Source organism: Eublepharis macularius, chromosome 5 (genome assembly GCF_028583425.1).
Source record: "Eublepharis macularius isolate TG4126 chromosome 5, MPM_Emac_v1.0, whole genome shotgun sequence".
Classification (NCBI taxonomy): Eukaryota; Metazoa; Chordata; class Lepidosauria; order Squamata; family Eublepharidae; genus Eublepharis; species Eublepharis macularius.
In genome coordinates this window covers 15,109,655-15,137,273 of record NC_072794.1, presented here as the reverse complement: position 1 = coordinate 15,137,273, position 27,619 = coordinate 15,109,655, and the positions used below count along the sequence as shown (strand labels likewise).

The 27,619-nt window shown below is 44.0% G+C and overlaps 1 protein-coding gene across 1 annotated transcript; it reads left to right on the top strand.

The window, feature by feature from the left end:
* The first annotated feature begins 168 nt into the window (after positions 1-168).
* CREB3L3 (cAMP responsive element binding protein 3 like 3) lies at positions 169-23,564 on the top strand. Its single transcript, XM_054980941.1, has 10 exons — positions 169-327; positions 6,457-6,581; positions 7,890-8,187; positions 10,669-10,784; positions 12,709-12,843; positions 14,281-14,387; positions 15,397-15,465; positions 16,241-16,325; positions 17,743-17,839; positions 20,604-23,564. Exons 2-10 carry the CDS (start codon positions 6,459-6,461, stop codon positions 20,963-20,965), a joined length of 1,392 nt encoding a protein of 463 aa, XP_054836916.1. The 5' UTR covers positions 169-327; positions 6,457-6,458; the 3' UTR covers positions 20,966-23,564.
* The last annotated feature ends 4,055 nt before the right edge of the window (positions 23,565-27,619 follow it).

Genomic DNA, 27,619 nt, shown 5'->3' with positions numbered 1-27,619 from the left:
TGTGGTGGCGGGAGCAGAAGCAATTTAGGTAATGGTTACCCAGTTTGGCCCAGGTATAACTGCCTCTATGTACCTCTATCCCCTTGCAGCTGTCAGTCTTTGCCCTGTTGGCGAATTGGAAGAGAGGAGGGATTTCCAGCCCCTGACGCTATTTTTGCTCAGTTGGAGTTTAAACTTTGTCACACAGTAGAAAGAGGGTTCGGGGCAGAAAGATCTCAAAGAAAAGGCAAAAAGACACCCCCCCCCCCAAGCGCTACAAAGGAACCATTTGGATAAAACTCACTTGGCAAAACAGCACGGAAGGAAGCAAAGTCACCAACAACCAGGGTGAGTCTCTGTGTGTATATCGATTTTGGGCGGAATCGGGTCATTTCTTCTCGTTTTGTTCAGCAACACGGCTCCCCTCGGATTCCACTGCAATACAAACAAAAGAACAAAGGTCAGGACCAGGACGGGTCACTTACTGGGCAGAGATAAGTCTCCTAATGAGGGAATGCTTTAACAAACAAGACACCACTCAACACAGATCTCCCACAGATAAGCAGCCCAATTCCAGGTGGTTGTTTTTTAATTATGTGTTTCAAAACTAAAACGCACGGAAACTTCTGTCTTTGTGTGTGTGAATGGAAAAAGTTTGGCACTCACATGGAGGTTTGCCAACTCTGGGGGGAAATTCCTGGAGATTTGAGGGCAGTGCCATTAGAGGAGGGGAGTGTAGGGAGAGATTTCATCTAGAATCTGTGTTATACTATAGAGTCTGCCCTCTGAAGCTGACACTTTTTGTAGATCAGTTGTAATTTCAAGCGATCGTCGGGCCCAGCTTGGAGGTTGGCAATCGTAACTTGCAGTGAGGTTTGGAAATCCTGGTAGCCAGGGCATGGAACTGGAATATAATTTCAATTCAGTTCAATAATAATAATGGGAACATAAGCCCAAGAAAGTTGTTGAAATTGAGAAAGTTAAGATCTTGTGGGATTTCAAAATTCAAACAGATAAGAAGCTAGAACATAATACTCCACATATTACTGTAGTTGAAAGTAAGAAGATCAAATTGAATGATGTGGCAATCCTAGCAGATTTAAGGGAAAAGAGACTTAAAAGATAACAAAATATCAATATCTAAGAATTGAAGCACATTGTCTCTGGGAGAAACATACAATGGTTATTCCAGTAGTGCTAGGTGCACGATTCCAAAAAGACTAACTAAACATCTAGGTGATATTGGCATAGACAGGATAACTACTGGCTAGTTACAAACAGCCACACTGATTGGAACATGCCATATACATGGCATGTACCTCACTAACTCCTAGATTTTTGGGTAAAATCCGAGTTAGTGAGGGACCAAAAATTCCGACCGAAACATCTGGTAGACAGTGGAAAAGAGAGATGATAATTATTTTAAAATGTGTATTTATTTTGAATAAAATGATGATAATAGTAGTTTCTTGGAGAGCGGCATAGACATTTACTAAACACATACATAAAAATAAAGCTGGAAAAGGTGTGGCAGAGGGCAACCAAAGTGACCAGTGGATTGGATCACCTTACCTTAGAGAAGTTTGGGGCTTTTCAGTTTAAGAAAAAGATTACTTTGGAGGGACATGAGTAAGAAGATGGGGAGAGAGAACTTTTTCTCTTGTCCCAGAACGCGATGAAAATGATGGGAGCTAGATTCAAGAACAATAATAGCAGGTGCTTCTCAAAATGCATAATTGTCTTGTGGAACTTACTGGCACACTATACAGTGAAGTTCATTAGTTTACCTGGCTTTAAAAGGGGATGAGACAAATTCATGGATGACAGCTGTGGCCCATGTTGGCTAAGAATGCTAGTTGCTGGAGGACAATCGTAAGGGGAAGCTTTGTCCCCCATTCTGCATATCGGCCTTTTGAGAGCATCTGGTCAGCTGCTATGAGAAACAGATTGCTGGACTAGATGGATCATTGGTTTAAGCCAGAAGAACTTCCTTAAGTTGGTGTTATTATTAATAGCATATAAACACAGCTCTTTACAGGGTAACTTAAAAAAATTGTGACCCAGGAGTGTTTCTGAGCATGTGCAGACTTTCCTGTCACCATGGAGTACTCATGACCTAACCCATTTTGAGTCTTTCTACACGAGTCATCTGACACGTGAAGAACATGTATCGGGAGATGCAATGTTAGCTGGCAAGGGTAGTTTAAAAAGACAGAGCCGGTGGCAGGGCAAAAGCTTTGCTATACACTGGAGCTGAGTGAAAGGGCTGTGAAATGCCAGAAGGGAAACATCAGCTTATTATAACTTCTCCAGTTCCAAGCCCGGCTCTGGAAGTCAGCTCCAGCCCCTTACCATTCCTCGCTGCCCTCTGGTTACAATCCCAGCAGTTTAAGACTGGAGAGTTGAAATTGACAGAGCCTTTAGGAAGGCAAAGATGAAATTAACAAACCCTCTGAGGCGCCATCTCCGCCTGCTCTGTCACTCTACACTTGATGAACATGTGCTGAGGTGCCTTGTGTGGAGAGACTCTCAGAAATTCATGGATATGGCTCCATTGAATATTTGGCTCACCACCTTTCAGAGTGTTCTTTACATGGGAGCAAAATTGTTCTCAGTTACATGGCAAAGATAGTCATATTTATTTTGAATAGATAAAATTGTTTCATCTCTGACAGACATTCATAGACCACTATGTATACAAGGCACTGTTTACACAGGCTGCCTTGAAAATTTGATTTTTTCAATGTTTGTTTAGTTAACTTGCATGCATATATCTTAAAGATTTCCTACCTGGCATTAATGATTATGCTATATTTTTGTTACTATGGTATTGGATCCAGATTTACAGTGCAGTCCTAGGCAGCATTATACCAGATTAAACCCATTGAAGTCAATAGGCTTAGACGGGCATATCTCTGTTTAGGACTGCACTGCAAATTTTCCTTTGGCAGAATGGAACTTTCCTGCCTCTTCATACTCGCTCTAGCCCGCTGATCTCCATGAAATGCTGCTCCTGGGGGATAAAGGACCTTGAGGAATGACATGGAGGGTGGGGGGTAGTGACATGGGGGGATGGAAATTGCCAATTTAATCTGGATCCAACCACCTTTGGCCAAACCAAATAAATAAATCTGTAAACATGATTTCTAGACAGACCTTTGCACCTTTCATTATAGTTTATTAATTATAAACCTTGGTTGGTAAAATGGTGTGGTGAAACAGAATGTCCATCAGCATTCCAACTGCGTGGCACAGATGTATGAATACTTGTAGTTCAGCTACTGTGAGAGACAGGGAAATTATCAGGTTGAAGAAACTGAGAGCCAAGCTACAAGTGACGCCTGACACAGGTTGGACACTTGTCAGCTTCCCTCAAGTTTTGATGGGAAATGTAGGCGTCCTGGTTTTACAGCTTGGCTCTCCATTACAGCTGCAAGACCAGGATGCCTACATTTCCCATCAAAACTTGAGGGAAGCTGACTAGTGTCCAACCTGTGTAAGACGTCACTTGTAGTTTGGCTCTAAATTACAGTTTCATATACCTTTTATGGGACTAGATGGGGGTGGGGGTATGCACAGGCTGGGGCTAGAAAAGATTCCTGTCATTCTCTTTTTTGCTGGGATGGCAGAAGCTGGGTGGTAGATGTAGAACAGCTAGTGAAGAATGTGTGAAAAGGTGAAGGAGCAATGGGGAAAAGCAAGAACCACTTTTTTGGCTGCTGGCCAAGTTCACTGGAAAACAATGAAATCATTCAGATTTTAAAATTAAGGAGCAAGATGTGAGTCCAGTAGCACCTTCAAGACCAACAAGATTTCCAGAGTATAAGCTTTCGAAATTCAAGCTCCCTTTGAATCTAGCTTTTCTACTGCACTAGTTCTTCATTTGAGTTGGGACTTGGCTAGGTATGGATCCAAAACCCATTACTTGCATACCCCACAATTAAACATTATCTAAAGTAAGGTCAAACAGTTACTGAAAAAGATTAGCTCGGTACATAGAAGACTAGTTTTTTTGTAGTGATGGAATTCTGATAAAAGCTAAATTGGGTGTCTGAATGTGCTGGCCAAACCAGACTGGCGACCTCTGGAACCTGGCAGATTCTGTCATTGTGAGTCCAGAAAATGTCTCAGAATTGCAGGCTGTTTTGGAAAAGTATAGAGGCTTCCTGTGGTTGTGAAACAGGTAGCATGGTATTATGGCTAACTATATTTCCCAGCAGGGTGCTAGGCTAGCTTTACAATAGTTTTGCAGAATTATGAGTCAGCAAGATACAGAATGCTTTCAGTTTTAGCCAGTTTGCTGTTTTCATGTAAAGGACACAGGAGGAGCTAGGCCCGTAAGGGACAAACTGTTGGCTTATATTTTTTTTCTTGGATCTTCTAGATAGTTTTTGGAAATAAATAGTTCCTAGAAAAATACAGAAGTGTCATGGTTTTGTTGTTCTTGTAAGACGTTTGCTGTTAATCCACATAACTCAGTAAAAATCACACACAAGGCTGAAATCATAACAAAGCACATTCTGTTAAGTAACAGACATCCTAAGGGCCAGACTGCATGATGCAATGTATTGGACACAACTTGGTTTCCCAACAGCTGTACAGCAGCTGTAGGGTTAGTTGTTTTTAAAGTATTAAAAAAATCATGTCATATTAAAAAGTATTATAAGTATTTAAAAAATCATGGTCCTAAGTAGCAGATATAAAAGAACAACAGATTCATCATAACCAGCTATTAAGTAAAATATGACAGCAGATCCACATGGGGAGTGACATCAGCACCTCGGGATGTTGCTGATATCCTCCTCTCTCCTATCATTCCCTGCCCACCCCCACCCCCCAGCCAGGGGAATGATGATAACCCTGCTTAGATACATTCAAATATTTAACAGTTCAGTTCTCACAACACAATAAGAAAAGCCTTTTCGTATTTAAAGCTTTTTCTGGAGTTGGGGACCATATCTTTTTCTCTGAGCATTCACAAAGAAAATCCAGGCCCACTGAATTTTTTCTGATGCTTCTCCATTTTTAGGGGTACTTCACCTTCATGAATAAGTTACTAACACAAAGCACAGTTTGTGAAGGTTTCTGGAATATACTGTAGAACTGTGAAAGGATATAAGAGAAACTGGTTGTCTTCTTTAAACCAGAAATCCCTTCAATTCTCTAGGTTTTGGGGGTTTTTTTTGTCAAGAAGGTGCTTATTCTTATAACAAAAGCTCCGGGCTTTCCAGTTTAGAAAAAGATAACTGAGAGGGAAGGAACTGATAAAAGCTTATGACTTTTTTTTTTTTTGCAGTTCAGAGAAATACTTTATTAACATTATTAACCAGAGAACTCAGTCTGTGGGGAGATTTGTTCTCTCTTTTTTTTCCCAATTTTTTTTTTAAAAAACCAACCAACCAACCAAACAAAAACAGTATACAGAAGTAAAATAGAACAACAACAAAGTCTTAGTGAACTATATACAATTATATGCATAGATGTGAAATTAGTGAAATGCTTTAGTTTTTATACAGGAATAAGGAAATTAGATAATAAACGTCAAGCCAATATAGTTAAAACAAAGACAACTAGCATTTTTTTCCAATTATTTGATAGTCGTTGCTTCAAATCTGAGTAACAAAAAGTAAGTGCTTAGGTGGAGAGTGATTTGTATTGGAAATGAATTCAATGAATGGTAACCATTTTGCAATAAAATCAGTTTCTTTCAAATAGTGTTCACTCTGGTATAATTCGTCATGTATTTTTTCTTGTATATAGTGGTCCCATATTTTTTCTAACCATTTTTCTGCTGTGGGAACCGTCTTTGATTTCCAATGTAAAGCTAGCAAGTTCTTAGCTACAACCAAAGCTTATGACTTTTTGCTGAGTGGAGAGAACGTGGACAGAGAAAATTTTTTACCCTCTCTCATAATACATGAACACAGGGACACCTGCTGAGCAGAAGACATAGAACAGACAAAAAGAATGATCTCTCCATGCAGTGCATAATTAACGTGTGGAATGTACTGCCACAATATGCTGGTGATAGTCACTGACTTGGATTTGCTTTAAAAAGGAATTATGTAAATGTATAGAGGATTTGTTTACTACCTTCAGTTCTCAGCCATGTTGGCATAAAGGAATTTCCATGTTCAGAGGCAGTGTACCTCTAAACTCCAGTTGCTAAGTAACAAGAAGGGAAAATCTGCTGCCTTATGCATCTGGTTTGGCGCTATGGGAACAGCATGATATAGGTAAGATGGAACTTCACTCTAGCTAGAATGTTGGCTTTGTTTTCCATCTTTGGGAATGGGGACACAGAGAACTGCTTTTGATATTGGTCACATTCCTGGAGAAAGATGTGATATGGGAGGGAATAAGAGCCAATGTACAGATAGATACTGGAGCATGTTCCTGGGGGATTAGGCCTGCAAAGCTGCTATATCACGGGACCCGATAGACCGCTGGCCACCCTTCCGCCTCTCTCTTTTGCAGCTATGGCCTCTCCCCGACTAGACAGCATGGAGCTACTGGACCTTCTGTTTGACCGGCAGGATGGCGTCCTTCGCAGTGTGGAGTTTGGGACCCCAGTGGCAGCTTGGACTGGACGAGAGGACAGTGTGAGCAATTACAGCAATCATTACAGTAGTGCTGGGGGAGATAACCAGGGGGATGAGTGGCGTAAGGGCTCTCTGGGATAATTGAGCTGGGAAATTCCTGGAGATTTGAGGTGGGCGGTGTCTGGGGGGGTGGAGTTCGGGGACAGGAGGGAGTTCAGCAGAGATGTGATGTCATACAGTCATCCCTCTGAAGGTGCCATTTCCTTTGGAGGAACTGATTTATGTAGTTTGGTGATCAGTTGTAATTTTGGGAGACCTCCAGGATCCACCTTGACTTTGGTAACCCTAAGGCAGCATTGATAAGAATGTTGTTACTTGCTTTCTGTTGCTATTTTAAATGCCCCGTACCTATGGCACAATCTGGAAACTTGAACTTTTCAGAAGAACCCAGGAACAGAAGGCTGGCAATATAGCTGTGGGATGGGACGGGGCTTTTGCTGGGCAGTATTTGTGGCCTTGGATGTAGTGAAGGGAGGGGGGACTGACTGCTCTTGTGGTTTTCCAGCAGTTGCTTCCCTGTCAGAACCTCAAGGACAAATTAGGGTGATTTGAAGTTGTTTTCCTTGTGTGAAAACATTCAATAAGTCATCCAAAGGCATTCTGTTATATGTACTTTCCCCCATCCCACAATTAAATTCCTGCCTGGACTTGCTTATTTTGCATTTTTTAGCTTTTCAAATCGAAGTTTGCAAAGCAGCCTGCAAAGTTATTTTATCCCAAAAGGATGGAATGGAAGGATATGGAGATGGGAAATGAATGAATGGAAAGTGAAGCCTTATCCCATTGGATGTTAAGTTGTACGGTGGTTTCTTCGATTTTACAAGACATTTATGGCCTTATGGGCTTTATGGGCTTAGTCCACTTCTCTGCAGCCTTAAGGCTAAGAATCTCACTTTTAAAAAGAAGTGAAACCAGAGACTGAGTGCCAAATTCTGTGTTAAAATTGCAGATGTGCAGAATAATATTAATTGTTGCCAAGTACTCATCACAATACTAGGCCCTGCCTAGGTTAAATATGGGCCGTTTCCATACACCCTTAAAGGGACAGTCCACTCATGGAATGCTGGTGACATTTCCATTTGCAAAATGTTTGTAAGCCATTTGGCTTCTGTTTCTTTGGCATCTTTTCTGTGACCGCGGAAAGTGCGTTCCCAGAAAAGGTAAAAATGGAAGCCAAACGGCCCACAACCATGAGTGGGCTGTCCCATGAAGGGCGTGTGGAAACGGCCAGGGTGCCACTTCCAAGCAATACTCATCCCAACGAGACTTGATTTTTCTTCTGCTTTTATGAACTCCGTTTTCTTGCAGTTGGTGAATGTGCAAGAAAATGAAGATTTCCTTACTTCCATCTTGGGCCCACCAGACTCCACTCTTGACTCCCCGAGTTGGTCTCCTTCTGGCAGTGATAGTGGCCTCTCAGAGGACCCAAATTCTGACCAGCTGGACAGTCCTCCACACTATGTTCCGACAGGAAGCCCAGGGGCCTACTCCGATGGAGGACACAGTGACCTGTCTTATGCCCCTTACCAAGACTCGTGCCAAGCCATGCCTGTCTTGAAAGTGCCGATGGATAACCGGCGAGAGGCAGAGGTGTCTATAGACTTTGGTGAGTGCTCCATTAGATTATCCTGGGATTAGATGCCCCTTGACTAAATTCAGCCTCTGATTTGCTGAAGTATTTCAGATGCTGTAGTTAGTGGAGGAAGGATATGAACCTCACTTTCACACCAAGATAAGCAATCGTGTAACAAAAAGGGGGTGATTATCCTTGATCAGTTCAATTTATTTAAGAGAAACACAAATGATTAGCTGCGAACGACTCGAGACATTCAGAAAGGAGTAAGTCTGGAATCTGTTCTAATGGAGATGGAGATTGTCTCAGAAATGCAACCACAGACTTTAAGATGGTGGATATTTTGTGAATACCATTTTTTGGAGGGGGGAAATCAGGATCCCAGCAAAGGATGTAAGGTAATTATTATGTAATGGTGAATGTTTAGAAAAATCATAAAAAGTGAAGAGCGGGACAGATATCAAGTGGAAATGAAAAACAGGCACCCATTGATACATGAGCTTTCAACAGCTATGTTAACAAATGGAGAGAAGACATATATAACATTTTTAGCATAGTTTTTTGGTGGGGGAGAATGGTTTGGCAAATTTGAAGCAGAAGCTGGCAGTACATCTCACTCATTGGCTGATTACTGTCACCGAGAGTCTCCCTGAACACTGAATTTGCTTCTTCTAGGAGCCACTTCACACATGATAATTCTCCTACAGAGATACTGTTCTATGTTGGAAAATGAGTATACCTATCATTTGTAATCAAATATCATGTTTTGCTTATTGAGATTGGCTGCATTCATCACACATGGCAACTTTTCTCTACAAAGCAGCAATATCAATGCAGGTAAATCACATAAAACAGCCTAGTTTTCAACCTCAGTACAGTGCGAGGGGCTTATTGTGGTACAAGCTGTGAAAGCATCCTGGGTTTCCATCTAAACTTAGAAGACAGACATGGTTCTTGTACCACTGGGTAAGAACCACCATGCATGGGAGAGTAGATGCTAGTCAACACTGCTTAATGCTGAACATTATACCACCTTTAAACAAATTCAGTGTAGTTGTAGACTTTCGTCAGTGCCTGTGTTGTGATAAGAGGAAAGATTTAATTCACACATCAGTGATTGTCTGAGTAGGGAAATTCATAGGTCTCCATTACAGCAACCAAGTCCATCATATAACATGACACGTGTGGGAGAAAGAGTTCTCTTCTTCCAAGTGGAGAGTTTTTCTCTACGCTGCTCCTGAAGTCAACTTCTGGGGAGGAGGGGGGCGTTCTTTGTTGACTCTTCTTCCTCTGCCAACTGAGCAAGAGCTGGAGTTTGAGAAGGCACACTGGAGGGTGCTGGACTTAGGAGAGCTAGAAAGATGTCAGATGTCAGCAAAGAGGTGGATGGCAAGGGGCTCAGCGCGGGACATCTCCCACAGTAGGTAGAGAGCAGTTTGGGAAATACTGATGCAAACTTCTAGAACAAGCTACTTGAAGATGGAAAAAAGTGGCAAAATCAAAAAGAGTCCAGTAGCACCTTTAAGACTAACCAACTTTATTGTAGCATAAGCTTTCGATACAATAAAGTTGGTTAGTCTTAAAGGTGCTACTGGACTCTTTGATTTTGCTACTACAGACTAACACGGCTAACTCCTCTGGAAAAAAGTGGATGACTGCAAAACTCTCATTCCCCAGCAGGTGGTAGTAAATCCATTGCTTGAAGCTGAAGTTTCCAAAGCTCTCATAGCAAGATTCCTTAAATAATTAAGAATTCACCTCTAAATCAAAAAATCCTAGAGATCTGCAATTAGAGCATCTGACTCATTTGAACTTTTCTCTATATGAAATTTAGAGATTAATAACAACAACAACAACATTCGATTTATATACCGCCCTTCAGGATGACTTAACACCCACTCAGAGCGGTTTACAAAGTATGTTATTATTATCCCCACAACAAAACACCCTGTGAGGTGGGTGGGGCTGAGAGAGCTCCGAGAAGCTGAGACTGACCCATGGTCACCCAGCTGGCTTCAAGGGGAGGAGTGGGGAATCAAACCCGGTTCTCCAGATTAGAGTCCTGCGCTCTTAAGCGCTACACCAAACCACTCTTTTCTGTTCTGTACAGTCATTCAGAACTGCATTCCCCTACTTATAATTTCTGGTTTAATTAGGCCAGCTCTAAAATTAATTCATGAATTGGCTCTGGTACAGTGCAAAACAGCTTTTGGCTCCCTCAGTTCAATTGCCTCTTCCTTCTCCCTCTGCATTACTGAGGGTGCGTATGCATATTGATAAAACACTACAAAAAAAGCAATCTCTGATTGTATGGAGCATTGAGTGTAGTGTTTTACTGATCTGCATATACCGTCCTGCACATGCACCACAGCCAATCTTAATACCATGGATGGGATGGGCTACCAAATCAAACAAAACAACCTAAATCACATCCAGCCGGTAAGTTTTAGTGTGATTCATATTTGAGAACAATTTTTTTCTTACAATGAAAATGAGTTTCTCCTTTCTCTGTAGATATATGGGAAGCAGGTTTTTACCCAGAAAAGCAAGAACTGGCTGCTCCCCATCTGAACTCACCTTCTTGCACCTTGACCGTGAAGGATCTTTTGCTGTCGAACAACAGTGACACGGTGAGAAGTCTGTTCCTCTCCAGACTAGCATTACGCATTCAGACAGCCTAGGTGAACACTGCAACGGGGCATAGGCAGTAGGTTTTCCTACACTGCAAATCTTCCAGTTTTGTTTTCAGATAAAGGTGAGAAGGATAGCCGCTGCTAACTCACATAGACACAGTCAGCAACTTTTAAGCAAAGAGCTGGATTTACTGAGAACAGTTCACAAACATACCAGTGATCGAACAGATCCTATTCAGATTTGGACCGCAGCACATGTGGGGCAGGGGCTTCCACCTTTCCCTCCACATCATTTTCCTGAGCTGAAGCAGCCCTGGGGAATTACTCTTTGTACTGTTGGGAAATGTAGGGGTAGTGAGGGCTACAGGTAAGTTTTCCCAGTGGAGAAAGCAAGTAGTTATCCATGACTGTTTCAGGCCAGGAACATGATGCCAGGGAGAGGAGGAGGCAGAAGCCCCTACTTTGTCACAGTCCCAGCCCTAATTGCACCTGTGTGCACCTAGGAAGACCAGAGCTCGCCACTCACACATGACCCATAGTCCTGTGGTGGCCATGAGGACTTCGTATCAATGGAAGTCAGCCTTCTGCTCCATCACCGAAAGGAAACAAAAGAAACTTGGCCCAGTGAGGTTTGCAACTTCCAAAGCATCCAATGTACAAAAATACACAGAATCAAATCACATAAATGTTTGTTAGCCTGACACACATATTTGTGTTGAAGGTGAGCTGTGAAACCACTGCTGCTGACAGCAACTCACCAATTAAGTTTCAAAGCGCGGCATCATAACCTATTATCTGGCAGGAATCCTGTTTGGATGCTATGGAAAATAAGCACAGCAGGGAGGACAAAGTCTCTCTGTGTTCTCATTCATTCCCCACTCCCCTAGTATTCAGCAGCACCCTGCCTTTGAACATTTTGTTTTCATTTAACCGTCGTGGCTAGTAGTAGCCTTTAAGGGACTTCTCCGCCAGGAAGTAATCTAATCTCCCTTTCAAGCCACCTGAACCCGCAGAATTGTGCTAACTAGTGTTTCCTTTTGTCTGTCCTCAGCGTGTTATCCCCCAACTTGGTATCCCACAGCCTTGCCTTCTTCAGAAAAAGTTCTCCTTCCCTGCCTTCTCCCCCTGCCATACAAAATTTTGTAAGCCTCTCTGTCATATAGTCCCTTAGTCATCTTATTTCTAATTGAAAAGACCCCCAACGCTTCATCACTTCCTTGTAGGGAAGGTGTTCCAAACCCTTGATGTTCTGGTTACCCCCTTCTGTGTCTGTCCCAGCTGCACAATACTCTTTTTGACACAGAGCACCAGAACTACACAGCATTCTAAATGCAGCTGTGTGGATACCCGCCCCCCCCCATTACTCAGCATTTACATAGGCTGACCCGTGTTTGTAGTGTTGTTGGCCATTCACCCAGCTCCTTTAGGAGCTCTCTAGAATCTGCTTTGGTTTTCACTATCCTAAAAAATATGGCGTAATCGGCAAATACAGCCAGTAAAATTCAGAATGCCACCTTTACCTGTAATGACTTTGTATCTGTTACTGGAGATATTTCCCCCATGTCACGGAGACCTTGACTGTTATCACACACAACAGCTTCTGCTGCATTTCCCCATCTCTCTGAGAAGAAGGTGGATTTCTGCTTTATAAGGCAGCCTCTTTTGCACCATAATGGCTGAGGGCTGGTAGGTGATGTCTGCTGAATTCTCAAGGCCATGTGTACTTAAAATTCCATCCATTCTGCTCCTGTATGGACTGTCAGATCATATGTGTTTCATTTCCAGAGGGGTTGCCACTCATTTGGGAAGAAGGTATCTCAAGCAATGAATTATTCCACCTGGCCTTGGATGGGAAATCCCATTTCAGATGACCCGCCACTGTTTGTTTTTTTTTAATGGTAACTCTCTTGTGATGTCTCAGCATCAACAGGCCATGGCCCCATCCCTGATGAGGCAAAGCCATGGAAATTGCCAGGAACTGGTCTTAACAGAAGACGAGAAGAAATTGCTGGCCAAAGAAGGGGTGACGCTGCCCACTCAGCTGCCCCTCACTAAGGTAGGAAGAGCACTGCCGCATCACTAGATCCCCTCTGACCTAGGGCCAAACCAGAAGTGACTAGTTACACTTGAATGGCAAGTGAACAGACTTGCATGTATTCCTCCCTGTTCATTTGCACTCCACTCGATCACTGATACATGTGAGTCTGTTCACTTGCCATTCAAGTGTAACTCGTCACTTCTAGCTTGGCCCCTAGGGAAGCCTGGGAAAGTTGCCCAAAGGATGATTGCTAATAAGTCACTGTGGGCCACACGCTTAATCTGAAGAGTCTGTTGCGGGGGGCAGGGTTCCCCCTCTGCATAGCACCAGGGGTCCTTGTTCTCCTCTAAACTTCTTTCTGGATTCTCTCCAAATTAGCTGGGCATGTTTCTCAAGATAAACCAAAATTGCACAAAAGAGCATGCAAACTTTCACATTTTCCAGAACATCAGCCTGATTTTTTTAAGGAAGAGGAGTAAAGTAGATGTTTCCGCTCCTCATCTTAAGGCTTCTTATCTGCATCCCTGTAGAATGGGTGGTGCTGGGTGGACCCAGTATCATATCTCATTATTAGTGTTCTGAAATGAAGAAGGACAAATGGGAAATATAAGAACCCGGAGCAGGTCAAAAGTCTTCCTGGCACTGAACAGTATGTCCTAGTCATTGATCAGCTGGCCGGCGGGGGAGAAAGTGGCAGGAAATGGGGGAGTGGGAACATTGGCAACATCCTGACATGCTGATGTCACTCCTTGCATGCCAAGAGGTGACATCAGTGCATTGCTGGGGGACGCCAGGGATGCCATAGTATAAAGGCAAAACTCTGTGGTTAAACCAGAGTTTTGCCCAAATACCAGTGCCTCCCCACCACACCGGCGACACACTGACGTCACTTCCAGGCACATGGGGAGTAATATTAGCACATTGCCAGTGATATAGTGATGCCACTGGTGACCCCCCCCCTAACCTTTTAAGTTCGCCCCAACCTCCCAACAATTGCCAGGAGGGATCTAGCAATCCTACGCTAGTGCCCTAAAAGATTGAGAATTTCTCATTTAGAAATATCTCCCTGGGTAATCTAAGTGATTCTGAACCCCTAAGCAAAAGTCCAGAATGGGATCCCAGAATCACTGCCCCTCTCACTGCCACCCCCTCACCGGGGCCAAGCAAGCGAGGTGGGCAGGAGTCTTTGGCAGAAGCCAAACACATGAGCCCCAGATGGGGCAAGCCCAAGAAGCAGCAGGAGTCTCCTTTGCTTCTCTCCCCCACTTGTGGGGGGAATGTGGGTGGTCAGGGCCCCTCCCAGAGCGGGTCCTGATGCAGTTGCCCTGTTGCCTATTGGCAAAGACCACCCCTGATTCCCTGCCTGCACAGGTTTATGAACAGGACAATCTTTTGTGGCATAATGCTTCCGTGGCCAGATGCCAGTTGATAATCTGTGCTTTTTATGCCCTGCAGTATGAGGAAAGGGTGCTCAAGAAGATTCGGAGAAAGATCCGGAACAAGCAGTCAGCACAGGAAAGTCGGAAGAAGAAGAAGGAATACATTGATGGGCTGGAGTCCCGGTAAGAGGTCTGCCCCCTTGTGTTGTTTCTGCAGCATTTGAAAGCAAAAGGGCAGCTTGCAGAGCCTGTGATGTGTCCAGAGGCTTCCGTTAAATGTTGCTAGACGTTTAATGATCAACGTTTTGCACAATTAGCTCAGATCTGGATATGAAATTCAGTTATCCCACTTCTTAGCCTCTTCGCCCTCTTTATTTACTCCAAGTCCTTCAGGTTCAGAACTTCCTTGTTTTACTTTTACATCCCTAAAATGATAAATAAATCATTATGTAGACCCCAGAAACCTAATTAAAGGATTCCATGTTTGGGCCATTAGCAGAGTCTATCATTTGGCATAGGAAGTGTGATTATAGTTGGTCATGAGCTCGTTCTGCTGGCTAGTGTGTGTGCAGGAGTGAAAATAACAAAAGCATACACTTGCTTTGTATTTAGAAAAGAAATGAGAGTTCTTTATTGTAGGAACTCCATACTCTGATAGGAAAGGAGGAGAGACAGATCCGAACTACCTATCTAGTCTAAGGATGGACATGGATGCCAGGACAAGGCCTGCATCCATGCTGTCAAGGTGGAGGGAGGAGAAGAAGAAAGGTGTTGCCTGGAACAAAGCCAGGAAGAGACGAGCGAGAGGGAGGAAGTCAGGAAGAGGAAATCTTGAGAATAGCAATCTGCTTATTAAAGGACAGTCAGAGCAGTAAACAATAGTAAACAGAGTGCCCTGACCTCTCTATCTTTCTAACTCTTTGGTTTGTCCCCTTCTGAAACCTGAGGAGAGGGACAGCGCTGGATCCTCCTCTTCCAACATAACCCCCCCCCCCCAAATGTCACACTGTTCATCAACAGTTGATATTCATGACAACTTCTCCCCGAGCAGCCAAAATGTTCATGCCATGTCACCATCACGGCAGCTCAGCCAACAGCAATGGAGGTTCATGGATCGATGGTTACCAGAACCTAAACCACTTCTGATTCTGTGTTGTTCTTACTCACCTCTGTTGGCTTTGGTCTCTTGTAGGATGTCAGCCTGTACGGCTCAGAACCAAGAGCTACAAAGGAAAGTTGTTCATTTGGAGAAACAGAACTTGTAAGTTGCCTATGGCTAGCGGGATCTGGGGCAGTCCATTTCTCCACAGGGAGATGGGTGGATGGGCCAGAGAGTGTTGCAAGGGCTTAGCATGGCAGCCTGACAGCATTCACCAGTAGGTAAAATGATGCTATGGGAGACCAACACTGGTTGACATAGGGACATGCATTGTCAAGATTTCACAGACTCCTCTATCAGGCAAATTGGAAATTTAAGGGAATTTCAAGAGCATCTAAAGGCTATGAGTGAACTGAGAATATTTTGCTGAGTCTGAATGCATGCAAAGCAAAATTTTGCTTTTTACAATCAGCAACACAATGTTCTCTCTGCTCAGTTGGACCTTAACTTGCTTTGTATACATCTGAGATTTTGCTAGTTTATCTTTCACCTGGCACGAGAATATTGGTATCTTCAGTTCTGAACAATTAAGATGCACTCATACTTATTACACACACAGACACACACACGCAACTCTTCTTTATTTTGTTGAATTGTAATTTTGATCTTGCTTTGTTGTTTTAACTTTATGAGTTTTTATACTTTGCCTTGAAGATCATGTTTGATAGAAAGGTAAAGTAGAGACGCTTAACATTTGTTTTTAAAATGGATAAACCACGTCTCCACCCCAATTTCAGCGTCGTACCTTAAGTATCTTACATCACAGTCTTTGGAACATGGCGGGGAGAGTGACTTTAAGCCTCTGTTGTCCCCAGGCTGCTGTCCCCTTGTTTTGCTATAAGGCCATGATGGCTGTATCTGTTTCATTGGCTCCCAGGTCCCTCCTCCAGCAGCTGAAGAAACTTCAAGCGTTGGTGATCCAGTCCAGCAGCAAAGCAGCTCAGACTGGCACTTGTGTTGCGGTATGCAGGCAATTTTTACAATTCCATAAGATAAGATTTAGGATGCAGACAATCAGACAGATAGAACAAATGAACAGCAGAGAATCAAAAGCAATGACAAAATTACAAACGTCAGGTGAATGAAAGGAAATGAAATTGGGAAACTTACAAACATCAGGTGAATGAAAGGAAATGAAATTGGGAGAATTCCCTCTACGCTACCTGGCACCTCTATAGTAAATAATAACAGTGCCAGGCAAATCTCTCTGTAGAAGTCCCAGAGCTGTGGTGCCACCACAGAAAAGGCTCTCTCTCCAGTAGCTGCCCATCTAGTTTCAGAATGCGGGCACACCTGGGGAAAGGCTTTAACAGAATATTTATGGGCAGGTAGATATGGGACGAGATTCTATAGTTAGGTCTAACTTTGAGAAGGAGCTTAGAGTAAGTTAAAAGGTAGCTAGTCTGCAAAGCTTCCCAGATTGCCCCTGTTCCACAAATCCCGTGTACAGTAGTACTCCCCTGGCCAGATTCTTAAGGAGCACTCTGGAAGTCCAATGAGCAGGTTCAATTAGTTTTATTCAAATAAAAGGAAGAAAAGGGATACAGAGAATTTCAAAACCCCTCTGTCCCAAGTGTTCTTCAGCCCTCTCCAGGCCTGTGCATCAACTTTTATCACCTTGGTTCATTAGCCAAAAATTCAGTGAATAATTGGTTTGACAGGTAAAGCATACATATGACTTGGCAATCAGCAGTTGGTGGTCCCTCTTCTAGGGGACGTCCATCCTTTAATTATCATTAGAAATAGCTGTTTACTGGATCGAGGAACAAATAATTCTTCCCTTGGCACCATTGTAACAATAAGACCAAACTTGTCACAGATGTCCCCACTCAAAGCTGATTGCTCAGCCATTCTTATGTTTTAACATGCGAACAGCCATTGTAGACCTGTCTCATTCACTGGTATAGTTTTCCTGTATGACGGAATCTCCCATGCATTCTTTGCACAAGTGTTTTGATTTGGCAACATTTGCACCTCCAAGCAAACTCATATGTGACAAGAGATGGCTCATTTATCTTTGTCTGGAGGAGCCATTACAGGGTTAGTCTAGGGGCAGTGGATTAATTCTTTCTACTATTCAGGAACATGCCCTCCAGTGAAGCAGGCCATTTGGGCCAACATTTTCAGGCTTCAAGAAACAGTGTCAGGGAAAGTTAGGTCAAGAATCAGGAATCAAATGAGGTTCATACTTATTTTATACTATAAGTTACCTATATTCTATATTGCATAAATGTCTCTCAGGTATGCTGAGGGCTTCTGCTTACTACTAAAATGGAGAGAATTCTGTGTGCATCCTACACTCCAAACCCTCGCTCTGCCATCCTCTTGCCAGAAGCAAGCCATCTGACATCCCCCCCTTCTCTCTGATCTGGTTCTCAGGTCCTTCTGCTCTCCTTTGCCCTGATTGTTTTTCCATCCATCCACCCTTTTGCTCACAACAAAGCCGAGATGGAAGGCGACTTCCTGCCTGTGAGAGGTGAGCCACAGAGCCGAGTGCAAAAGCCACTGAGGGGTTAGAGAAAGCGTGAAATTGCCTTGGGACTCCTGGGCCAGTTGGAAAACAGTCGCTGACTAGCAGGAGGAAAACAGGTTATTGGTTATAGTGAATGATTGTATGTATCCTCCCCATTTCCCTGCACAATGGAGAACGATAGAGACGGTGTTGATAGGCATATCTTCCTTTGGTCAAAAGAGCACTGGAAGCCCTGGGGCATTCAGGATATTTGTTTTATTTTCAACAATATATGTGGCATATACTGGGAGCGACTAAGACTCGTAAAAAAAAAATCCTAATCCTGTATCAAATGCCAAGAGACAAACCCTTCCAAGGTTGTAACCCCGGTTTAGCGGAATTTCATCTAAAATTTCCCTTCTCTCTTTCTCCCTGTAAATTCAGTCTACAATAGCATTTCCAAAATTGTGTCTCTGTCCCACTCACTAGCTGGAGAGCACTAGTCTTCTAAAGGCTGGGGAGAGATTCCAGGACATCAAGAACATTATTGTTCTTTTGCTAAAAGTCCCTCAAAACCCATCATTAGTAGAGTCCTGCTAAATCAGACTCATGGTTACTAATGGCTAAATCCCCCTTTAAAGCCATGTAAGTTAGCAGCCATTATTACATCTTGTGGCAATGAGTTCCACAAATTATTTGTATGTTGTGGGAAGAAGGGCTTTCTTTGACCAGTCCAGAATCTGCTGTCCTTCAGCTTCACCCACGGTCTTGGAATTCTAGGGTTCTTTACTGTACCGCGCACATTTCACGACATCTCTCTCATGTCCCCTGCTTAGTCATTTTTTCTTTAAACCCCAAACTCTTTAGCGTTTCCTGGTAAGGAACGCGCTGCAACCCCTTGATAATTTGGGTTGCCCTTTTCTTTACTTTTTCTGTTTCTGTGATATCCTTTTTAAGACTAGGCAACAAGAACTGTATGCAGCATCCCAGTATGTAGGTTTTCCCAGTGTGAGCATCTCCCTCTTTTAAGAAGCCACAAGAAGGCACAGCCCCAGCCCTCACCTTAAGAGTGGAAATGCACGTTACTATGTACCTGGGGATGCTCAAGTGCAGGATTTTATGTGTAATCCTCAATTCATGTGCAGGCTGTTCTTGCTTGGTGCACATGAATGCCGCTTTCATGGGAGCTCCCTTTGTGTGATTGTTTCTGCAAGTGAGTCCTTTGCAGCGAGAACAAGTACTGTAGGCTCCTTTGACTTGCCAATTTTCATTTCTTTAAGATGAGAGAAAGTGTCAAGATCTGCCTTTCAATGAATGGATGTGGGGGAAACTGGGATACCTTTAGCAGTTGAGGAGGAATTGATATCGAACGTGTGAATGTATTCACGTGGAGCAAATTGAAGTGTGACTGTGCGAATGAGTCCATGGAAAGTTGGAGGGGGGACACATGAAATAAGGTTCACTTGAATGTCTGTAGGTACTTAGTAATTTGTATTTCCATCCTAACTCCCTTGCTAGCCCCAGGGTTTTATCTCATCTTAAATTGAATGTTGTAGCTTGTTGATTAATCCCTTGCAGGTTGCCAGCTACTATAGTGACTCCTAGTAAGGGGCTCCAGGATTCCCCTAGAGTTTCCTCATCCTGACACCCACTCAGGAAAGGTGCCCATTTCCAAGGATATCGCCATTCCTGAGATCTGTGCAATCACATGCTCCATAATTCCCACATAGGCAGCAGGGCCTTCCTGCCATTTCCTGGCCCTGGCTGGCCTTTGAGATAGCAACTTATGCTGTCTCCAGCCAGGAGCCTTCCTGCTTTACACTGTCTCCATGCTGTCTCCAGGGCTGCCTATAATAGGCTTCAGTTGCTGTGACATCACTTCCTGTTTTGGTGGCCAGCCATAACATCACTTCCTGTTTGCTGAAGAGGTTGATTTGGGCTCTGCACATCTGGCAGCTGACATACCCATTATTGCCTCCCCAGATAAGAGTAATAGATTTATTCAAGGCCATTGCTTGCTCAATCACAGTAATCAAGACAGTCTGAGCTCATAATCAATATGATGCAGGAGCAAGTTCAGCCGTGATGAACCATGTGCAACCTGAAGGATCGGATCAATGCATAGCTCACAGGCAGCCTGAAAGCATTTGAGATTAGGAGAAGGTGCTTTCAGGACAAAGGCTACCAACACTGAGAGATCTCTGTCTTTTGGTGCTACACCTCTGAAGATGCCAGCCACAGCTGCTGGCGAAACGTCAGGAACTACAATGCCAAGACCATGGCAATACAGCCCGGAAAACCCACAACAACCATCGTTCTCCGGCCGTGAAAGCCTTCGACAATACCAACGCCATCTTGTTTCATATATTCATGGGATCTACACCTGTAGATCTCACCAAAAATATTCTTGCTGCTAGCATGGAAGGGACACTCATGAGCATGCTCCACAAGGGAAGACGATGGGAAGGGGTTGGCAGAGGAAGGGTGAGGGTTGGAAATCTCCCAGAATTACAGCTGACCTCCGGACTACATGGATCAGTTGCCCTAGAGAGAATGGCTGATTTGGAAGGAGAACTCTATGGGAATTATACCCTGCTGAGGTCCTTCCCCTCCCCAAATCTTTCCTTCCCCAGGTTCCACCTCCCACAATCTCCAGAAATTTCCTAACCTGGAATTGGCTACTGTACATGAAGGTGGGACCTTCCACTGTCCTCATACCCCAGTGAATGTCCATTCTTGCCTGATGCTAATTCTGGCCACACCTTGTATGTCTCTCCTTCCTTCCCAGTTTTTTCCAGGTCACTCCACAATGATGCTTCCTCCAGGGTCGTCTCCTCCCCGGCCAAAGATGCCGACCCACGCATCAAGATGCCAGAGAAGCCTATGTGGACTGAATATGCCAACGAGGGACAGAACAGGCAGGAGGAGGTCCTTGGCAAATTCGTCGGGAGCCATGTGATTTCCAGGCACCACAAGGCAGGAGAGGCTGTCTTGAAGAATGGCACAGAGTCCTTATCAGAGGGGGCACACTTGGACTTGGAAGGACTCGGGCATGACAACCACATTACTGAGCATGGCTTGGCATCGGTGGCATGGACAGAGTCCAGTCAGCCCAGCAAGAGGGTTCTGGAGCCGGCTGAAGAGCTGTGACCGTCCCCTCCTGCTGCCTCCTTCTGTATGACATTCTGAGACTTAATAGGGGGTTGATAGGGATGTGCCAAGGGAACTGCTCCTCTCCCACTGTGCAGGGAGGAGAAGGCATGGGTGGGGGGGGCTGTGGTATGTGTGAGAGAAAGAGACGGCATCACAAGTGCTTCCCTCTTCCAGCCTTCTCAATAGCATGCTCCAGAGCAAGCCAAGTCAGAAGGGAGCTCCTTTTTCCTGGATCTCTTCCCATCTTCCATTTTTAAGGCATGGGGAGTTCTCCCTTGCGAGCCTGGTGGTGAGGCAAGAGGGCCTGTTGTGAGGGAGTCCGTCGTCAGAACCAAAGCATAAGATCATTTAGTGTTTGCCAGAGGGATGGGCAACAGAGGTGCAGAGAAACCACCCTCTCCCCCCGGAAACCTTACTCGGCGAGTCCCCTGGCTTCTTTTGCTGGCAGAGTCCATACATTCAAACACGTTTCTGTAATCATGAGGACTAGAACTTGTTCTGTTTTTCTTTTTTAAAAGGAAAGCAGAGATTCTCAGGGAGCTGAATTCCGTGGCCAGCACTGAATCCTTCTCATTCGCTTCCTCCTATTGTCAAATAAGAGATAAAACAGGATCAAAGGCTTGCACAATCAGGACTGGTTCTCTCTTTGTTTTAAAAAAATATATTGATTTTTAAGCCTGCTCTTACATGGGGCTGCTTGTGGTCTCCCATCTCAAAAACCAATCAGGCTTACACCTGCATCATTTCAGCATCGGGTGCAACATTTCAGCCTTTAACTTGCACCATCGAATACTAAAGCATGAGCCTGTTCTCCTTCATCACTCATGAAGGACCAATAGTTCTAGAATTAGGCATGCGTCTTTTTAAAAAAAAAAAATTAGAAAGGGCAAGCCAGGTTTGGATCTGATTGCCACTTCTGATTGTTTTAAAATGAAATGGATTTAATTCTACCCACTAGGGCCCAGTGCGGTGTAGTGATCAAAATGTAAGAGCCGAGCTACAAGAGATGAATTACACGAGGAGGAGCACGTGAAAGGAGTCACAACGTTAGCCGGGAAGCTGAGTTTTAAAAGAGATCGGAAGGCTCTGTCAGTTTCCCCTCTCTACAGAGCCAGGGAGATAGCTGCTCAGAACATTTGTTTATTTCCTCTTTGCCTCTTAGAAGGGGAGGTGAAACTGACAGAGCCTTCTGGAGGCAAAGAGGAAATTAACAAACGCTTCAGCCAGCTGGACATAAATCAACTCTGATAGATATCTGCCCATATTTTCCTCACGCAGCCTGCCCATTCCCCAATGGTCATTGCTCTTCATCTTAAAGTGGCCCAGGTAATGAGGTTAACCCACATGAACCCCAAATTCTAAAGCTGCAGCCAAGGCCAGCTTCAATACTCCATTACCTTTCTGTGCATCAGCAATGTCTCAAAACCACCCTCCCTTCTTTAGCTTTTGTGGAGTGCATGGGCGCAGCGGTGACTTGCAGAAGGGATTTCTCTGGTTTAAAAATGCTTTGCTGCATTTCGCCCTTTAAGTTTCTTCCTCTATCCAGTGCTGCTGACTTAAGTCCCCGGCCCTCTTGCTTAGATGAATGTTTGCTCCCACCCCACTTGGGCCACCAGATGTAGGTGCGATTAAAACTGCTGATGTCTGTCTGCTTCTCAGTTGCCAAGTCTGGCTTGGGAAATTCCTGGAGATTTGGGAGCGGAACCTTGGGAAAATCAAGGTTTGGGGAGGGATGTTAGTGGGGGTATAATGCAATAGAGTCCACCCTTCAAAGTGGCCATTTTCTACAGGGGAATTAATTTCTGGAGATCAGCTGTAATTCCAGAAGAACTCCAGGCCCCACCTGGGGTTTGGCAACCTGAACCCCATGGCTCTGGTGAAAGGAAGAGGCCTTTTGTGACTGGATTAGCTGGAGCTAATTGTCATGAACAAGCAGTAGTCTTCCATCTGTTGAGAACTGAGACCCATCTTGGATGCCAAGGTGGCAGCATGGGACCTATTAAGCAGGAATCATGTGACAGGAAGAGCGATGGCATCAGAATCATGCACCAGGAAGATCAAGACGTATAACCCAAGAATGATATCCTGTTGGCTTTAGCTTTCTTTGGTACCTTGTGCAAGACAGCTGTGTGTGTGAGGGGGGGGGGCGCATAGTTCCTTAGCCAGCTGTGTGATTCTCCATATGTCAGGCCTTGCCCTCCTCTGGAGCTGGCCGTAGGCATATCTATGCAGCTGAGACGGGTGTGTTTCTCTAAAAGAAAGCCAGGAAGTGGTGGGCAGCTGCCTACTTGGATAGGGACCGGAGCTTTTGAGGCATCTTAAAGACGAGCAGATTAAAAGGGACATAAATCTTTTTTTTTTTTTAGTGATAGGTGCATGTGGCTACTCCCTCCAAAGACACAGCTGCGAGCCATCGTCTTCACTGCCCTAAAATGACAGAAACAAATAGCTAAATGTAGCATGTATGTGTACGAATTACCAGAGATTTGAATTTTTTAAATGAAATGTCTGAATCCATGTGTGACTGAGTTGGTCAATTCATGTTCCACAATCGGGCTTGCTGCACTTGAAAAATAATAAACACGGAGTAAATAACTCTCTTGTCAAGTTTTCATAGTAGACATGTGGATTTCCCCAGAGCTGCATTACCACTCAGAAAAAAAATAATGATGCCAAATTCATCTCTTTCAAATTCACCTAGCCTCTGTTCCCTTCTAGCATTCACAGTAATATGCCCCCCCAAGTTGCTAGGGTACCCAGGTGCCCTCTGGTGGCAGGCAAACTCCCATCAGTTTGCACCTGTGCCGGCCGAATGCTGGTGATCACCAGGAGGTGGCAAACTGCCTAGCGATTGCCCGTCACCGGCAGGCAACCCAGGCAAATGTATGACTCACTTCCTCCTGGTAGGGAGCAATGGCATCACTTTTGGAAGTGACATCATCGGACTGGTTGTGAGACTGTTCCCGCGGTGCACGTAGGGCCAATTTTGGGCCCCAAACAGGCCAATTCTAAAACAAAACAAAACCCTGGCAATCCTAACCCCAACACAGTTCTCACTTCAGAATTTGCAAGTGTGTGCTTTAATCAACATTTTGTTATGTACTTTGCTCAGTAAATGTTGATTATATTGTGTTTCCACTTGCTCTTTCACTTGCCCTGTGTAATATGCCTCGGATCTCAATGAGAAAAGTGGACTATAAATAATGATGATGATGATTTCAAAGGCACCAGTTGTCTTTGTGGTCAAATGGCCCCTCAGGCACTTGTTTTTATCATGAGAATGAGGGATTTACTTTGCTGGTCTGGACTAGACTACAATAAAGATTTGACTTCTTCAGCTTTCCCCCTCTTACTCCCTTTCCCAGCTAAGGTATACTCTCTGCTACCACCAGCAGGACACAAGTAGAGTTGCAGTCTGATGGCCTGCTATTAAATTCTTAATAACAAAATCAGAATACCTTCCTCAATTCAGCTATCCTGAGGCTAGGGGAAGTTTTGGAAACCTTTTGTTAGGTGCTTCCTACTTTTCTTTCATACATTGATAAGCATGAGTCTAAGCACGAGGCTTTTTTATTGTTGCCAGGGCCAAAGAAGCCCCATTTCAGCAAAAGAAAATTGTATCTTAAAGAATATAAGCAATCAATTACTAGAATGAGTAAAAGCATATAGCTGAACAGCAAAAGCCGGTAGCATCTGAGCACAGAGAGAATGAATCGGGTCTCCAAAAACGAATAAATGAATTAAAGGATCTTTAATTAGAAGGAATAGGGGAAGGCTGTTTTGAAACAAAATGGATCAGTTCAATAAAATGAGTTCTAGAACAAGGGGCAGAGTTTACAGGGGAAAGCGTCTATGTTATAGTTTATTAAGGAGAGGAGGGAGTCTTAATTCCACCACGTTTATTTGCCTACACAAGAGGGTGAGTGGGTACTTGGTACATCTTCAGTATGTTTCCGCAGTAGTCAGGATTCCCAAAGGAAGCAAGTCACAGTTGTGTCTCATTCTGAAGCTTGGCCACAAGCACTTTCTTAGAAAGGAGCCATCTTTGCACATCTGGGGATTTCCGCTCCCATCTGGGGGTACTTTCCTTTGGGGAGGGGCTGCATCATTTCAGTCCTGTTCCTTCCCTCACGCTGAACCAAGACGAAATTTGATTTCCTTTCAGGGTCAGCTAAGGCCAAGGTATGTCAGCATGCGGGATACTTCCTTGTTCCTAATTCTGTCAGGCTTGCTGCATAGCAGAACAGGGAACTACTCTGCTTGGAGCGCATGGAGTCTCACCTTGCTGTCCCCAGACTCACTCCGCGTGTTGGCAGGCTGTGAAACAAAGAAGCACGTTCCATCGTACTGGACAAAGCAATTTCCTAACTCCTTCACCATAGAGCTGATAGCTACCTTGCCCAAGAATTGGTCTCTCTAGAATGAGATCCCTCAGTTGTGGCCTCTGCTCTTCCTTTAGGGTATCCTTGGAGCACCTGATATCTCTGGAGCATAATTCCCCACCAACTTCTCATCTATACACATGCCCTCAACATGTGGAGCAGATTCTCCATGGTGGGGACTTCCTTTCAGAGACTGCTCATTATCCTTTGGAACAGATCGGGCTGGAAGGAAGCACAGAGCTGCTGCGTGATTGCTGGATTCCCTCCCCCTGAAAATACTCAAATACAGTCATGGGCTAGATGAGGACTAAGAAACTATAGCTCAACCTAGAGAAGATGGAGGTAATGAGGGGGAGACTCTTGGACCAGGATGGTGGTAGACAGCTAGAACTGCAATTGTGTTTTATATTAACAAAAATCATCACAAAATGATGAGGAAACTTTTCTTGGAGTCTTCTGTCCCCTGTATCTGGGATAGCATTTCAGAGAGCCTCTTGCCGTAACGAGCGGCAAAAAAAAAAAATCCCATTCTGCTGCTGAAAATCCTTTCCAGTGGACCCAACACAATGGTTTGCTGGGAATGTGCAGAGCCCTGGCAATTTGGTCTCTAAGCGACAAGTCCAGACATTAGCCCAGCTTTGAAGCTGCTGCAGTTGTTAGCAGTCAAGTCATACCCTCATGCTAATAGGGAAGTTTATGAATATGGCTATATCATAACTCCCTCTCCTCATGTGCTTCAAGCACATGACATGTTGCCTGGCTAGGCAGAATCTGTCTGGAAGGAAAATCACTGGAATGTGAGTCATAGGTGAGGCTGGCTAGCGACCCCAAACCCCGGAGATGTGCAAAGATGTAAGGACAAAAGAGGTCTTCCAGAAGTTCCTGAGTTTATCTCCTCCACGCCCTTCCTATCTTCCCTTGTCCATTTTCCTAATCAAGGCTACGCAGGGATCTTCCCATCCAATAATTGCAGGTCATCAATCACCTTTCTTACCTTTAATAACATCCACGCAGGTTTAATCAAGCCTTTCCCATTTTATTGTCTCACCTCCAGGGACAGCCACTAAGCTATTGTTTTTGAGGCAGAAGATGCAATCCTGCCCAAGGTACACTTATGATATAATTGGAATACTCTGCCATGTGCTCAGTGTGTGCATGTTTGGGGAACCTGTGCACACCCTCAGATCACCATTTTATCGCCATTAGATAGATAGAGAGTTTATTTGGTATGTAACCAGCACAAGTCTCTATATATTAAAACCAGAATAGCAAAATAAATACACAAAAATCAAGGCAATTAAAAATACAGTAAACCCTATCTACAATATTTACATTAAAATTCCTCACCTTCTCAGGAACAATTACAGCCAAAGTAAAGGAAATATTCATTCTCTCGAGTCCAGAACTCTCAAACGCATTGGGCTTTGTCTTTACAAATTTTGTGGTCTATAGCTAAAAAATTGACAGAATTCAATATAAATGGGATTAGGGTCAAAAAGTAACTTTTGGCTCATTTTCTCATCCAAAAACTCATGGAGCCTCTTTAATAATCTTTACTCTACTTCCCTCATAGAACTTACAACATAATATATGTTCAATCGATTCTATATTCCCTGATGCACAAAGGCAGAGTCGCTCTATCAGTAGCATTTTTTTATACCATTTTCCATCCGGTAGCGAGAGGGACCCTCCCGTGCCACCACTTTAAGTTCCCACTGTTAGGTAGGAGTTCCCTTTAGTTTAAGTTCCCTTAGGGAAGGTAGGAGATGACAGGCAATATGGATGCAACCTGGTACCAAGAGACAACCAGTTACTTGGCAGAATTCAAAGGCATTACTTGCCACAAGTTTCTATTCTCTGTTGGTCCTACTCACCAACTCCTCAAGCAGCTAAGGAAAAGAGAGACTTCTTGGATTTTCACCATGGGTACTTTGTCATGCATGGATTGAATGAAGAGATTGACTGGCTATGTTTGCATTGAACACAAGAGAGGAACCTACTCAACTAACAAGGTTAGAACACACGAGTAGGAAAAATCAGTCACAAATTGTATAAAAAATAATATAATGGAGTACAAACTCTCCAGGTCCAATCAAAAGAATCAACAAGAGTCAAGTACAAATACAAAACCTGGTGCACATTACCAATGAAACGATGTGCACCTGTGCACTGTACAAACAGTACATAAAGTTCAAAGAGGAAGACGTCCAAAAGGTAAGTCTGAGAAATCCGTAACAGCGTCATTGACTCTATTGATTATTCTCAGCAA